Consider the following 17,427-nt stretch of genomic DNA (forward strand, 5'->3'; position numbering starts at 1 on the left):
AAAGCAGCTTACCTTGTAGGTAGGATTTGAAGGAATACGGTCATATTTTTTTCCAAGTTTACCAGAGAAATTTGTAAAAGAAACATTAGTTTCTAATTTTTCATGTTATAAAAATGATTTTTTAATTAACAAAAATATTATTCAAATAGGCCAAACCTTCTAAAGTAAAGGAAAGGGAAAGTGAACTCAATACGATTAAAAGTTTCCGAGATAAAAATTCATAAGTACCTACATCTCGGTTTTATGAAAGTAGGCAAGAATTGCAAACTTTGACGGCTTGTATTTTTTAAACAGATGCAATGAAATACAGATGTACCAGGAATATTGGCAAAGCCAAACGGCTAAACTGTTCCGCAGTGCTGTGTGAACTGACAAAAGGCGACGTAGAGTCTGTGTCGACTGGCAAATGCCGACGCAGATCCGTGCCGGACGGCAAATGTCGACACAATACGGACGCGGCTTTAAATAGATTAGTCGCCTGACTGGTTCCAAGGAGGAACCGCTCGCCAGTGTGGATGACAGTGAAACTTTTAAAGGACCAACTTGATCTAGCGTTTAACGGAACGTTGCTATATAATAAATTAATAAGACTGCATATTTTACTACAGCACTTTTCTACGCCCGTGTACACTAATTTTTTCCAATGTGCGTTACTGGAATTATAAGAAAAGTAGATACTACATGTGTGTGAGTAAACGTAGATTATACAGGGTGTAACAAAAATGTTGGAGGTCCCGGAAATGGGAGTCTCGTGAAGTGATTTGAAACAAGTTTTTCCTTAGCAAAAATGTTATTTAAGGCTTTGTTAACGAGATATTAACGAAAAATCCTTTTTCGTCTGAAATTTCGATCTTTAACCCTTAATAGCTGCTATCCGGTCAATTTGACCATAGCGCTATTTAAAATTAAAAAAACGCGGTTAATTTTGTAGTTGTGAATTAATGCCCCAGTGTATTTTCTCAGATTCTGAATGTCAGTTGATGTCAGTCGACTGGTAGACGCGCTGTTGTGTAGTCGTGCTACTTGTCAAGACATCTAATTGCCGAAACGTAAGACTTGTTACTTGTGTCATGCAAGAAAAGAAAGAAAAGCATCGCATGGTAGCATAACTTGCCATAAACCTGTGTGCTCACAATGCTCGAGACCTATTTGCAAGGTTATTTGTAAAGGATATTTTGTATCTAATATGATCATGTTTACTTCAATAAATGCTATAATTTTGACGATTTGTTCTATTTACTTATTCATTTCATTTTAGGAATGAAGGGGAGGGGTGTGGTGAAACAATACATATTAGAAGGGAAAATTGAAGGATGTAATTAGTGGTTACTACTAACCTCTAATGTAATGAAAGTACGATTTAAGCCTGCCGGTCAATTTGACCGGCTAGCAGTGTGATCGTACCTATAATACCTTCGCAACAGTTACGGGTTAAATAGTAAAAAAAAATTTTTTTAAATGGCCTCATGGCTCTTAGAGTATGTCATTGTATGTAGGTCAACGCAAAGTTTATGAAAAAATGTTGAAAATTGTCGAAGTTATCTGCTATATGCTGACGAGTTTGAAAAATGTGATTATGAGAAAAACGCGTTTGAAGTTATGTAAAAAAGACAAAAAATACTGAAAGAAAAAATATTTGTTTCCAATTTACAGTCTGTAAATTCTGCCATTATAGCAGCATACTATGGACTCTAGTGACTCTAGGCTTCCTAGTATTCGACGCGGCCGGATTTTTCGACCGTGCACTGTCTCACATTATGACAAATATCTTCTTTAAATATTGAGATATTGCTTTAATCCTTTTTGCCTAATATTTTACACATATAAACACCTGTTTAACACTAGAACTTCCAAGCAAGTCAAAATGACACGTCAATACAGTCTTACAACGACGATTAAAATGTTATGACAATACATTTTCTCAGATCTTCTGCACCTTTTAGTACTATATGAAAGTGAAGAAATTAGTTAATTTCTAAATCTCTACATTTTCAAAAGTTTTTCACGTTTATCCATCGATTGAAGCAAATATGTGTTTATCGTCGGTAGTTCTAGGTTAAGTGAGAACAGAATTGGATGTTTTGAAAATTGGAAACGTATGTAACCCCTTAAAAAAATATTATTCAAATAGGCCAACTCTTCCAAAATAAATGAAAGGAAAAATGAACTCAATACAATGAAAAGTTTCCGAGATAAAAATTCACAAGTACCTACACCCAGTTTCGCGACACTAGGCAAAAATTGCAAACTAGTATTTTTGAAACAAATGTAACAAAATGCGGAAGTACAACAAATATTTAACAAGCTAATCGAGTACACTGTTCGAGTGTACTGTGCGTGCCGGCAAAAGCCGCCGCAGATCCATGCCGTACGTCAAATGTCGCCTCAATGGGGACGCGGCTTAATAGTTCTTAGATTAGACCAACGAAAAGGAACAACTCGATCGTTGTGTGAAATGAAGAAAGGTTCGAACGGAGAAGCGGAGAATGTACATCAGATTCTGAGGAACTTCCCAGCAAACAGCTGACTCAAACCAGCCGCCGGCTAAATAAGTCTACGTTCGTCTTGGTTGTTTCACGGTATCGGCTTTATGACCGTGCGAACGTACGGACGGGGTAACCGTGGCGAGTGAAGTCCCTCGCACTATGCTAACTTGGTTAGGGCGTTAATGACCTAATCATGTTACATGCTGATTCAATGTTCAAGGATGAATGCTGTCCACGTTACATACCTTGTCCCGTTTCCCGTTGAACGATGAAACTCGGTCAAGTTCAGTGAGAAGATGAAGAATCTCTTACGATCTGTGCCTTGATCAGCTAATCAACGCCCTCATGATAATGCTACGAGTATCAATTCTTCCAATTTTAACCATTGTACAGGAATCCTGCCAGTGTTCTTAAACAATTGCTTACTCCCTACGAATTCTAATAATAGGAAGAATAAATGAAATAATTTTTCTATAGTTTTTCAAGAGAAATAAATTTAAACTGTAACAAGTCGGTACTCTACCGTAGGTAGAGCCTCCCATATCCGGCTTTAGAGAGAGATTAAGGACATTGACAGTTGAATAAAATATTTATGGAACCCATATTTTTGACTGCTAAATTATAGAAAGTTTTCAACATGAATGACTGCGTAGAACTCGATCTAACAGAAGAAAGTATACCGCCATTACCGTCAAAGAAGGTGTGGCTATTACATTATAATTTTTAGCTACTGGAGACTCCTTTACGAGTTTACAATATATTTTCCGTATGTCAAAGCAATCGATGTCAACCATCACTCCAGACGTAAAAAATCTTAGAACTTTTGCTTATTGTATACAACGGTATCGAGATGATTAAAATGGTAGAATATTCAAAGACCAAAGAAAATCAACGCATGCATTGTTGTAGGAAATCGAATAGTTAGGGGAGTTTTGCAGGGCATATCAGTCGCTACTATTAATTACCTATAGAGATTCTAGGATTAGGGAAATTTATTTCTAAAAATCGTGATTGCTGAACGGTGCAGAAGATATAGAAATAAAATTAAGGTTATAACTTATACGTTAGCGGGACGTTCGAGCATTTGTACTGGTCCTATACTTCTTATGAGCATCGCATAACAATATGTCTAGTGATGGGTAACCAAGCTTTGCTGTTCGAGCTTGTTCGAACGAGCTGATACTTCGAGCTTGTTCGAGCTACTCGAACGAGCTCGAGTGACAGATTTATAATCTCAGGGGAGACCCTAGGCTCTGGCACTCGAAGCTCGAAGCTCGAAGCCTCGGCGCGTAGAGATGTTATCTGGCCGCCGGCAACCGATCCTCGGGCCCTCGGGTTACAACGTAACACACGGAATGAATCACCCAGGAATAAAAATTTAAACTTTTACTCCTTTCAGTGTACTTTCTTAAAAATGTTATGAATAAATGTAGGAGATTCTTTTGATGACAATAAGTCCAAACCCGACATAAATCGGACTATATTTAATAACATAGAATTCGTATCGCGACATAACCTATGAATAAAACATAACATAACATAACATAATATCAAGCAATGCAGTGCATTAATACATTGATCATTAAGATATAAACATAATACAATTATTTTAATTGAAACATATTCCAACGATAATATAAGAAGCAAAGAGAAGAAATTAATTATGACAAAATATAGTACAGAAACAAGTGTACAGTAAAATAGCTCGCTTTTACGATGTTGTGAGCGGCAGGCAAAGCGACTGCTGTCATTGAGTACCACTGCCGCCACCGTGTATTTTGTTCACTTATTTCCCTTCCTTATTGAAAATCAAACAGGGTGGAAGTACAAAACAATATGTAGGGCAGAATGTAAATGATTTAATGGTTTTTATTTTTTGCTTATCCAGGCTTGTTTACATACAGGGTGAATCACGAATCGTGATCGGTAGATATCATTAAGATGTGTTCCAATGTTCAGAACGAAATGTTTACAAACAGTAGGCAAGAGCTCAACATCGGAACGCGTACAATAGCGTAGCATACGATACTCTTTGTAATATTACAGTTCGAATATTTCTTTAATCTTTTCTCGACCCAGATGAAAAGAAAATTAACACATGTTATGTTATGATACTTACGGAATTCGTCTTGAAATCCTCTAACAGATAGGCGTAAAAAAATTATAGGTGTATTTGCAAAAAATTGAAGGTGACCTTAAAAAAACATGAAAAAATAGAGTTGACAAAAAGTTTTGCTATAATTACGTTAAAGCTCTCTTGAAACCATGTATGATAAAAACATTTTCGATCGGACTGCTAATGACAGAGTAAATCTCTACTGATCACGATTTGTGGTTCACTCTGTATATCCCAGATAGCTAGAAAACTTTAACTAGAACGTTTATTTGAAAATAAAACTAGAAAGTTTTATTGTTCAACACAAGATGTATAGTATGTTTTCTCGAAAGTTTTTCCGCACTTTTTATGGTTTACTGACACGTTTTTAAATGGCAGTTAGCACACTGTCACCAGAATTGTCACAATCCTGGCGTTCTGCAGTCTCTTTTAAGATGGAATCATCCACTAATTCTTGCATTTTTAAATAAGATTTACTTTGAACATGTTCGAACACAAAACACGCAATATTTTCTAGGTAAAAAAACTTAAATATTCTTTCATCTTTTGTTTCACCGGTTAACGAATCCTTTGTTTCACGTTATTTTTTGTTGTTGATAGTATAACCATGTGTTGTTTTTAACCTGCTGCGTGGATAATTTTTTGATCGTCAGTACTGACATAACCACAGATAAAGACGAATAAATGTAAACTGATGCATATTCAACAAATACGAATGAGGTGTAACTTGTACCAACACAAGTATTTCAACGTAATAGAAATTCTATACGAAAAAGGAAAACAAGTTCAAATTCGTTGGAAGGTAAGTATAATCAAGCAGAGATGACGAATGAACTCATCCTCCCGAGTTAACAGATTAATCAAACATCATATAAAGAAATCTAGGGCCTTAAAATTCAGAGAGTTATGATTAGACTGCAGATTTTTATTCAAAATAAAATTTTATAAAGTAATTCTTGAAGACAAGAATAAAAGTAGTAATTTCTATCTTCGCTTAAGTATGTTATTGAGTTAAGAATAAAATAGAAAAGTCGTTGAAAAAAAATAGAAAACTAATTTTTCAATAAGTTATTGCATATGTTTTTAAATATAAAACATATGCATTATGCAAAAAGTGCAAAATAAAAAATATATTTTCAGAATTCTCTAATCATAAAACATATTTCTGTTCAGATCCTATTGCTTCATCCTTTTTCTATAAAAATATGCATTTGCATAAACATCTGAAGTCTAATAATAACATAAAGAAATGTTGGAACGGCACCTAACCGCCATTTTTTCAGCTATGTCATTTTCTTTAACGAAAATAGATGAAACAATATCACATTCGCCCTCAATTTTACAATATATCCTGATTTATCTTTATGTATTTCGAATCTAGTATAATGTTCTGTCAATTAAAGTGTGGCGTAACTCGTTACCCGTCCTGTGTTCTGATAACTGACATTCCACTGTATAAAAAGATAAAAAATTATTACACATATAGCTCAAGCTCCTTATCAAGTGGTAATATGCAAATACTTTGAAACAATGGTAAGTAACAGTCTCAGATAGTGTAAGTAATTATATGTTACTTTTATTAACGCATTTTCAACATTTTCAGTTCAAGTATTCGTTAAATTTTCATTATAATCTCAGATAAAACAGTTGCAAAAAGCGACCTTTACTATTTTCTTCACGACTTTCGACCAATTCTAACTTTTTCAACATTCTGTTAACACATCACTTAGTACACTAATCCTTCTAACTTTACAAAGAAACTCAAGTCACTTGGTCCAATTTTGAAAGAGTTGTTCTGTTTTAAAGAGTGTACGAATACTTTTTAGACCCACTGTATGTAAATGTAGCAATATGTACAAAAAACATGCGAAAATATTGATTACGACTTTGAACGGACAGAACGTGTGTAGTGGCCTTAAGTTTGCACAAGTGGTAGTGTTAGATCTTCTTTTCTGAAACGGAGAGGGAAGCCGTCATTCGTAGCAGAGAGATTTCGCGGGTTCACGATTTAAAAGGGGTAGAGGAATCGCGCGGAAGACCATCGCTTGAGTACTTTTAATGCCGCGGAGAACGCAGGAGGGTTAACGGAATTAATTTTTCCCTTCTCGTCTCGCTCGTTCTTCCCACCTGTCTTCTTTCATTCTTATTTCATTTGCATAAGTACTGCGGTAGTCTCATTTTGTTTCCGGATAGTCTGACCTTGAAGAAATTCAGCCTGCCCTATGATAGTAATTATTCAATAATAAAGGCCATAAAAATTTAACGGCATTTGTTTTGAGTCACCTGTTGAACATCAGATTGTCTTAACATTAACTTTCATTGCATATTTCGATATATCTTCTTTTAAGAATATAGAACGACAGAAACTTTTTTGTAAAGATTTACAGATCTGAGTACATATTTGCCCTTCTATCAGAGAAATGTTTGCTGTTTGTTATTCTACACTGCAGTTGGTAATTTTCAATAAATATTCATGAATTTGGTTTGCCTCGTGCCCTTACCGCGACGCATACTACTTTTTCTGAAACATTTCACACATTCTTTTAGCAAAATAATTGAAAGTATGAGCAAACTTACATAAAGCATTTGTTGACAATGTTTCGCTTAATTTCGTCTACTATAAGAGTAGCAGTAACTAAATACATAAGTTGTCTAAAAATTAAAGTAAACTGCCCGTCGATAAATTTACATTTTAAAATAAACTATAAATCTCTGACGATACAAAATAAAAAGAATGTAATACGATTTTAGTGTAAATGGAATTGATACGAAGATAGATATTTTAATATGAACTTCGATTGCTGCCTATAGCAGGATGTGGAAGATGAAAATAGGAAATGAATGTGTCTAAGTATGTAGTACTGTGCATACTTTCGGTCCGGTGCAACATATTTTGCTGACAGTATTTGATGTACGCCTACGTCCGACCATCAGAGCAAAGCCCCATTAGCAAACCCTTGGCGTTAGGCTCTCTTAATCCCCATGAACACATAATAATAGCCCATAGAACAGGTATCGCCATATGGTCTGGTCCTCGCACCCTATTGTCAACACCTTGGCCGATCCTATTGTCAATGTACATACGCACTCAAGAATTAACAAGCGGAAAATTCACCTATATCGAGACAACACGCTGTCCATTTTTCTTTTAAAGTCATTCAAAATGCATAAATCCCGTTTTATCCCTCTCATTAAGAATTCGAGACACACCACTCTGTTTCGAATTTCTCGAATGTAAACAAATGTTATTGGGAATGTCGTGTGTTTATAACATAATATTTTACTTGAAACATATCTGACAGAATTATTCCTTTTAATTTGTATGTTATACCTGCTGTTTAAACAATTGTATGTATAAACAAATGTCCTTGGAATTTTGAAAAATTACAATTTTCTAAATTTCTTCTATTGCGACACGTCGTCGATTTAATAAAATAATCAATGTGACACTTAGTACAATATTCTGGAAAACGGAAAGAATGAATGTAATAAGCGACTCTAAATATCCAATATATCTAGAATCATTTGTACGGGGAATGTTAATTTTATAAGGTTCAAATTCAATTCTGCAAAAATTATAAACTATCAATCGAAGATCATGAAAGTACCGACGCACTTAGAAACTGCAACTACATTAATAACTGAAATAAGGTCAATGTCCCTATTTATAGTCGTGTAAGAGTTTTGCTATCGCAGAAATTGATTTTTATTATTTATCGATGCAACAATCAACAAAAAAAATTGTTAGGTATAATAGTTAACCCCCCTTTTATAATTACATTTAAATAAAAGTATTTTTAAAAACATTACCAGATAGCACATGACAGCTTGAAGATGGCTGAAAGGCGCCTTAAACCTAAAATAGCCGTAAAATAGGCGTCTTTAAGGCGTCATGTGCTATCTGGTTTGTAACTTAATAATAGTGAATTTAATATGAAGCATAAAATGTCCCTATTTCTGCTCAACGAAAATTGAAAATGCCAAAACCAAACTCCGACGAACAATATTAAAGACTCCGTAATTTTTTTAGTAAAAACGCAATGTCCATGTGTAATTCACAATCGCGACGGCACCGCTCAAATCACCTTTTTTTTACGACGGACACACTTATTAAATTTATTTCTATTAAAATGCTGCCATCTATTGAACACCGAACTAATTTAAATAATTTTTTCTATAACTACCCAGATAGCACATGACGCCCAATAACGCCTCGAACACGGTTTAAAGACGCCTTAGACCTAAAATAGTCATAAAATGGGTGTCTTCGAGGCGTCATGTGCTATCTGGTTAATGTGTCATTTAACTTCCTCCATTAAATAAAGAGTACTCGTACTGAGCAGAAATCGAGACGTCACTAGAAATAGAGAAATTGATCTCACTTACCAACGGCAGAAGTTGCTCCGACGCTGCTTCTCCCAGGCGTCGCGGCGGGTGTCGGCGGGCTGGCCTCCAAGCCTTGGTGAACGCCATAAAGACCAAAATCTTGCTCGTTCGAACTGGTACTGCTGCACTTTCGTTTCTCCTGATTGTGATTCAAGTGAAAGCTCTCGTTCTCAACGAGACCGACGCCGAGCAAGCCGAGATTTGGCCTTAGTTCGTCCATCAGTTTGCTCTGACCACAATTCGCAGCCGCTGCCGCGGAGAAGTTTAACTGTCTGCTAAAAATCGCAGGGAATATGTTGAACTGCTGATGATCGAGGCTGAGGGCGGTTGTCGGCAACGATGAGCCACCGCCACCGGCGCCGCCGACGGAGGTGCCACCGACGGAACCGACGCCGCCAGCACCGGGACCCCCGCCGGTACCTCCAGACAGGTCGTTAGCCAGGATGATGCCGGGGTGACCTTGCCGAGGTCTCTCGTTCGAAATGCTCCTGTTGTTCTTCCACAACCTACCAGGACATCCTTTGTCAGTCCTCTTCTGGAGGAATCGGACCGAAGTGGGAACCGATTCAAACGGATTACCTGATCTTTTGCTATCGTTACGTTAATTTCTTATACACATAGATATCAATGGCTCTTCCCTCTTGGTATATTCGATTGGCGACGAAACGAATTGTATATTGATGGTATTCGATTATGAGGTATAGTCTTGTAGAATGACTTCTCACTGTGATATTTAATTTCTGGATTGTAACATTAGTTTTGTATAACCACAGTCTTTACAGTTGTATAGCATTGGTTATTCGTTTAGTGTAACCGATAAGATTACGTATCTATTCTCGGTACTGTTAAACTTCACGGTGTTTGTCACGGAACATTACTACGGCTATTTCGGAAGTGGATCCCATGAATTTAACCATGTATCTTGTTGTCGATTGAAACTATGTTGTTCCGAGTTAAGATTCCAGACGTGAAACGTAATTTAAAAGTTTGGAAATAATACTTTCGGTATACACGTACTCGTACAATTCATTTCTCCGACACAATATTAATATGGCACTGTTTAGATCGGAATCTTGCTGGTTTAAACAAGCTTTCCTTTACGTTAGTATACTTATTAGTTTAAAAATCTCTTCAGGGTCAGTCTTCGCGTATTAAAACATTGGATCGTTTTAATCTGTAGGAATAATCGTAGTCTTCTTGTTCCACACAATCGTCCACAAATATCCAATTTCTTCTCGGAAAATTCCAAGCTCTTCTCGTAGGTATTAAACCACAGTTTTCTTCCGTTCTGTTCCGATTATTGGTTCTCCAGCAGCAGCAGCAGCAGCAAAGTTATTAACAGTAGCACACTCTTGTCGCTGTTGTTTCTTAAAGGCGGTACCCAATAATCCAATCAGTGTGTGTTGACGGAGAGAGTGGTATGGGATTTCATGAAATAAATCCAACGATGTCGAATCCCAACAGCATTTTCCAAGTAAGGTAAAAGAGATATTCCGTTCTTTTCTTTTTTTTTTTTTTTATGTAAATGCTCGAAGAAATGCGGTTGAATGTTGAATGAACTGAGAATGGCGGTGTAAAGGGGAAAGAACGGGGACGAGACTAGGAAGGGCTGAAAACGCGGCTGGTTAATCACAGGCGGACGTTATCGCTACCGTGGCCTCGATTCGAAATTTAAATCTTATTATCTCGTCGATGCAATTACACGGGTCGGAACTGGAGAGTGAGGGTAGGAGGGGGGTGGAGGGGGGGAGGGATAAGTAGCACGAGGACAGTACGGTGTTGAAAATTCAAATATCGAAATAATTGTTGAGAGATGGCGCGTGCCCGGTGGAAACTGTACGAACGAGTATATACGCGTCGCGAAGGCAACAAGCGCGAATAGTGGAGGCGTCCACAGCGACTTGCGCCCTTCCTTCGTGCCGTAGGGTAACACGGTACGTGGAGGAAAAAGCCGAAACGATACGGGAATCGGCCGTGTTAGAGGGGCGACCGCTCACCGTGAGTTCTTGTGGGATTCTGTCCACGAAATGCAGTTATCCCAGTGACTCCGCGGGGGGACAGAGAACGCTTAGAGGGGTTGCTACCATGGTAGGGGGGTTCGTTGCCTGTAACACGTACTCCCGTCCGCCCCCGTATCCGCCCGGACAACGAAAGCACGAGGCACTCGTTGCTTCGCCCTATTGGACGCGCGAGGTATGCGTTGCCCGGACGACCGCCAATCCCAGCCCGTTTGCTGCCACTTGCTGCACCCCCACCTCGACACCAAGATGGCGGACTTACCAATAAAAATTCTTCTGGAAAATAACCTGCGAGCGATTTTCTTTCTACCCTGCTATCTAGCTTTTCCACCAACCAACACCAACGAACACTCTGTATACGCGTCACCACTATCACCCCGGCAAGAACGTCCCTTCTACCGGTCCTTGCGTTCATGTTTCTCATCCTTTCCCTCCGTTTCGACCTCATCTTCGTCATCTTCTCTCGTCAGACTCTTACCAACCCTTAACATTACCCTCGGACTCCAATTTTTTCTTTTTTTTCGTGCGACTTTCTTCCTTTTATTATCCCACGGTAGATAGCTTTTTTAATTCTTTTCCCCCGTATTTTCGATATTTGATTCTAACGTTCGCACACGCCCGATCCAACTACTTCTGTAAGCGAGCTACCCCTGTGACCAGGCCGCGCGTCGTTTATCCTCGACTCGCAATTTCACGCGAGCTTCTAACAAAAAAGATGTACGTTCTCGGTCGAATTTCTAACTGTCTTTGTATTTCATGCTTGGTAAATTCCTAAGTGAATCTGGCTGGTTGATATACCCTGTGTGTCGTCAAGTTTTTAGTTCTTTTATCTTGTTTAGCCTCCCATATTCCAATCTTTGTTCTATCTACGCGAGGAAAGCTTTTAACAGTGCTTTTCATTATTTCGCTGTAATACGAGTGTTACCGCGATTATTTACTTATCAGCTTTCATTGGTACGAAGGTAAAGAAAATTCAATTTTGTACTGTAGATAGGTTTCTTTGCCACATTATTTATTTCTTTATAGTTTATTAGCTACGGTAATTTCCTGCATTTTAGTCAATTTTTTTCAAGCATCAATGTTTGTTTAGATACAAAAGAAATGTAACTTTAATTTTAAAAGGAGAATTAAATTTTCTCAACATTCAAATTCGCGTTTTAATTGCATCACGGTTACTTTAAGTTAATATCTGGTAGATATACGTCTTCATAGTAGTGAACTGGATATAGTGACATATTATCTATCTTTTCTCCTACATTCTCCATTAATGGCATTTTTTTTTGTATATTTTATTAAATAATATGTGTATAAATGCGTTGAAATTTACAGTTATAATATTTCTTGACGAGAACAGAATTTTCAAAAAGCAATGAGACCGTATTCCTAAAGTATTAATACAAAAGTGAAACAATATTTATTCGGAAATTGTAGTTTAAACGGAAACATTATTGAGGACCACAATAACTAAAAATAAAACACGATATTCACCCTTCCTACAACACAAGCTAATGGAAGTATTTCAAGTACGATTAAAATTGTCCATTTTCTCTACACAATGCGATACACAAAGTTTCAGGTATTAATATAATACAGAAGGTATACATATTCTACATTATATTTTCTGACTATCCTAATTTTGGTTCGAAGAAATTTTCCGTAAGAATGGCCACTCCCGTCCTTCAAAATGATTCACGTACTTATGTCTGTCTGGTTCCACGTTTTTCGTGAAAGTTCTACAAAACCCTTCGATTCCTCGACACGACGTCCTCTCCTCTTCGTTCGGCCCTCCTTCAGAACGTGGCAAGAGGGCTCCTGTGCCTGAGGGTGAGATCGAACAGATATGCAGCCGAAGAGTATGAGAAAGGGAGGCTATAAAGGAGAAACGTAAAGTTCTGGGGAGCTTCAGCGTCTTTAAAGTTTCCCAAAGTTTCAGAGAAGAGTTGGTCATCCTTTTCGTGAATGAGGGAAACATGAGGAAAAAATTTAATTACTTATAGTTACTCGTTTATAATATTCGCGCATCATGGCACTTGCGTAATTATTGCTTTATACACTTATATACATGGAATATGGTTGTCGAATTTCCTGGTCCGTGATAGGTTGAAGCACATATTCTAGTTTACAAATATATAAAATTAATTATTTTATTTTTTATTGTTTTCTAGATAATATATTATACAGGAAATTAGTTCCAATACTGATGTCGAGAAAATATTCGAGCACCCAATATATCGTATTGAATCGATTCTTCAAAAAGGATGCCCACGCGTTCTTAATAATCGTGATAAAAGTAAAATTTTCCGAAAAATAAAGATTAATCCAGGATTGAGTATTCTTAATTTAACTACAGAAGTGTTTTAGGAGACTAGAAAGAATGTACACGTAGATACATTTCGCAATGCAGGAAGCTGACTATAATGGTACAGTACAGTAAATCCTCGATGAGTGTTCGAAGGTTCCACGGGACTGAACATTAAATATTTCATAAACTAATGGCCATATCAGGCTGAAATAAATATTATTGGCTTGAGAATTTCTAACCCAACCCAGACCTTTATTAACTGTAAACCTAACAATTAACGAATAATTTCACTGTGTTTCTTGGAAATGGTCTGTGCGTAATATCAAGTTGCAGTTTCAATACCAGAGATTCAATACCATCAATATATATACATATATATATTGGGTCTAATTTCGTTTATGATTTATTATGTAAAAAACAATAAAAAATATAGCAATTAATTGTAAATATTTGTAAACTAGAATATGTGCTTTAATCACAGACAAGATATAAGAATAGACCTAACATCTTATGGGATTTGATATCCCACGAAAATCACGCTGTTTCGAGCATACTCAACATAAAAGTTTCCGACTTGAGGAACGACGTTCGACACGTGATGACGCACAGCACATACACACCTGTGATTGTATATAGCGATACATACATACATTATTGCCCCGGTTTCGCTAGCAAGGAATGGAATACTGAAATGGTACGGGGGCTTTTGACGCCCCCGAAGTATGGGAGAGAAAATGACATTGCATGTTAGGTCTATTCTTATATCTCGTCTGTGTTTTATTCCATCACGGACCAGGAAATTCGTTAATCAAATTTGAAGTAAGTATACAGATTAATAATTTTGCAAATATCATGATGTTCGAATATTAAAACTAGTAAATTAGTAAGTATCTATATTACCGCACATAACTAATGTTTAAGAAAATGCAATAATTGACAGAGCAACAAATTCATCTCGAAAGTGTATGTACTTGCTACAGTAACATGTATTCAATTTGATTAACATTATTACTTGGTGTCGGTAATAGTTTTGTAGACAATATAGTTAACACTGTGTAGATATGTATTACATCATTGCACGTTATAAAACAATTAATAGGTAGTAACGTAGTATTGTTTCGATTTATAAAATGGTAACAATTAATAGTATAGAAAATGAAATTGTTAATGAAAATCTCGAGTTATTAAATATCTCTTTTTCTATGCTTTTTGGACGAATTCAATGTATGATTTGCATATTAACTAATAAAAGTATACGTGAGTAGACACAAGTGCGTTTATGAATTTAGTACACTCCATGCAGACATGGTCTGGCTTTGATCGGCTCGGTATGTAAAATAATGTCATTATTCGTATGCTGTATTTCGCATTCTTAATGAGAAATTCCCAAATCTGCAACTGAAGCGAACATAATGAACACGTAGCATAACGATAACGCTCTTCAGATCTGACACTATTTTCATAATTTTCAAGGCTGAATGACTAAAAAAAATATGATCACCCAATCCAGTAAACATATGAACGTAAATTATACCTAATTATTGCAAGGTCATTAAAGTCATTATACGTTTCACACAATATACTATTTCTATAGAATATGTTCTAAGAGTTTTTTAAGTTAAATTATATACTAATTTAATATTCATTTTGTCGTTCAAGCTTCTTGATAATTTCGAAAGAAACTAAAGAGGGATACTTACAAAATTCTATCTCTTTCGAACACAGGCATTATGTATGTACTCTTTTTTTAAATAATCTTTTGTAACAAGAAGCTGGAAAAATATTCATGAAAAAATAACCCTCAGTACTTGAATTATTTATACCCAATATCTTACGTTAACTCGAAACATTTTGTCGTAAGTTTATTTATAATCGCAGTAAAATTAGTTCAGAACAACAATATTCTTATCGACAGTTGAATCGTCGAATCCTGAATTAATAATTTAATACATGTTTACAACTAGAAAAGCAGATTAACATACACAAGAGGAAAATGTCTCGGTCCTTTTTTCGAAACATAATAACATTCCGTTTCGCTTAATAAAACTATACCGTACTCACGTACTATGTATCGCATCAGCGTAACGTAATGCAGTTACATAGTTATGTCGAATATTTTACCCGTAACTCTTCGTGCTTTGTTTTGCTGCCTCGAAAATTTCACCTTCGCGATGGAAACTCACGAAAACACGTTCGCAGTGACGAGCCTTCGTGGGGTGCCAAAAATGTGCAACGTTGATAAATGCGCGTCTTTTATCGATTGAGTACAAAAGTATCGCGTTAAACAACAGCACTGTCGTTCTTTTGGAAATAAAACGCCCAACACACGTGTCGCCGCTTTCAAACGCCGCAATGCCATCGGCAATAATCAAAAAGTTGAGGGTCGGCAGTACCAAAAGCTGGCCAATTCGAGGTTAGAATCGACCCTATTGAGGTTTGTCGTGCTCTTTCAATAGTAATCCATTCAAATCCGCCGCTTCATACGCCTCATTGTCAATATTCTCATGACTAAAACTCGACCAACCGAAATTAAGTTTCAAATAGTTATTTCGAGTACAACACATGACGTTGTATCTTCGGGCAGAAATTTCATACAAACATTGTCTAATGTGTAGAAAGATGTCAAACACATACACGTGCTATTCATTAGTACAAATTGATTATATTACTTGCTGCGTAAATCACACAATTGCAGTTATTGAAAATACGGTTGTATCATACAATATAAAATCATTTTTGGTCATATTAATATTAGTTACGTATTTACAGCTAGCATATAAAAATGAGAAGAAGATACAAAATTTTATTCGGTAGGAGAATTTTAAATAAACATTTAAAAAATATCAATGACCATTCGTTTAACATTAGTGTAGACTTTTAGACGAAAGTGATCTAAAAAGTTTCCTCTAACTGATTACATTAAAGTAGTATTTAAGCATTTTATTATCAGACAACTTGAAACATTTTGCAGTTTTATTCTTATAATATTTTGATAATAGCAAGAAATTAAACGCAAATACGCAGTCATATAATGAGTCAAAAAAATACGTATCTCTTATTTTTGACTGCTTAACAGACATACGAAGTTTCATCAAAATCGGAGCACGAATCAAAAACGGAAGAGACGTTGCAACGTCTGAACCCCTACTTATGCACTGTTTTCGTTGGCGTCAGTGACGCGACGCGCTTGTGTCCGAATCGGTCGGCAATAGTGGGGGCTACGCAGATCGGACGAAAACGAAAACTGATCCGAGCGTGCGGTTATTCTAAAGTTGGGCAGAGTGTAGAGTAGGGTGGTTATAGCTATAGGGGTGAGCAATTTTTTTTGAGTTTTTTTTTGTCGAATCTCCGAAGTTGTGACATTTGATAAGAAAATGATGGAAAGTCATCTTTATTTTTTTTAATGGAATGCTATGTTTTTTTTATCGCGGTGTGATAGCCAGTGTTGAGACGACCTCAGCGGGCTATCATTGAAGGTCATGCAAGGACAAATGTGGTAGTAAAATAAACTTTCTTATATTACAGGAGATGCTCGAAGTGGTGACCGTTTGCCTCAATGTATGTACATGTCTTATCGTTTCTGAACTTATTCTAGCACATGCTGCAATTATGATGCAGCGATACAAAGATTGCAACTTTGCATTGACGCAAACGGTCACCACGTCGAGCATCTCCTGTAATGTAAGAAAGTTTATTTTACTACCACATTTGACCTTGCATGACCTTCAATGATAGCTCGCTGAAGTCGTCTCAACACTGGCTATCACATCGCGATAAAAAAAAACATAGTATTCCATTAAAAAAAATAGAGATGACCTTGAAATCTCCTCTATGCCTTCACCCACCCAGAAAATGTTTGTGTCTCAATATGCCACCCTCTATACCGTATAGGTTTGGTATATAACATTTTTTCATATTATTACAAATAACGGCAATATTCAAAGTGGACATAGTTATTGCCCCACCCTGTATATGGTTTATAAGCGAAACGTACGAAGATTAATTTAGGCGTATAGTAATGAATCGTATTATAACAATATTCACACTAGTCTGCTCCATTCTGTTCCAAATCTGTATTGTAAAGAGAATGACGATACTTAATCATTCCTCATATCTACT

At 36.5% G+C, this 17,427-nt stretch overlaps 1 protein-coding gene across 1 annotated transcript in view; it reads right to left on the reverse strand.

Annotated features, from left to right (window-relative positions):
- Positions 1-9,208, reverse strand: part of LOC107189767 (homeobox protein prophet of Pit-1-like) — a 29,565-nt gene extending 20,357 nt beyond the window's left edge. The window contains exon 1 of the mRNA XM_015578382.1: positions 8,989-9,208. Coding sequence (XP_015433868.1) covers positions 8,989-9,208 — 220 coding nt within the window. The remainder of the gene's footprint in view (positions 1-8,988) is intronic.
- Positions 9,209-17,427: the final 8,219 nt, after the last annotated feature.

This window comes from Dufourea novaeangliae, unplaced genomic scaffold, assembly GCF_001272555.1.
Source record: "Dufourea novaeangliae isolate 0120121106 unplaced genomic scaffold, ASM127255v1 scaffold162, whole genome shotgun sequence".
NCBI lineage: Eukaryota > Metazoa > Arthropoda > Insecta > Hymenoptera > Halictidae > Dufourea > Dufourea novaeangliae.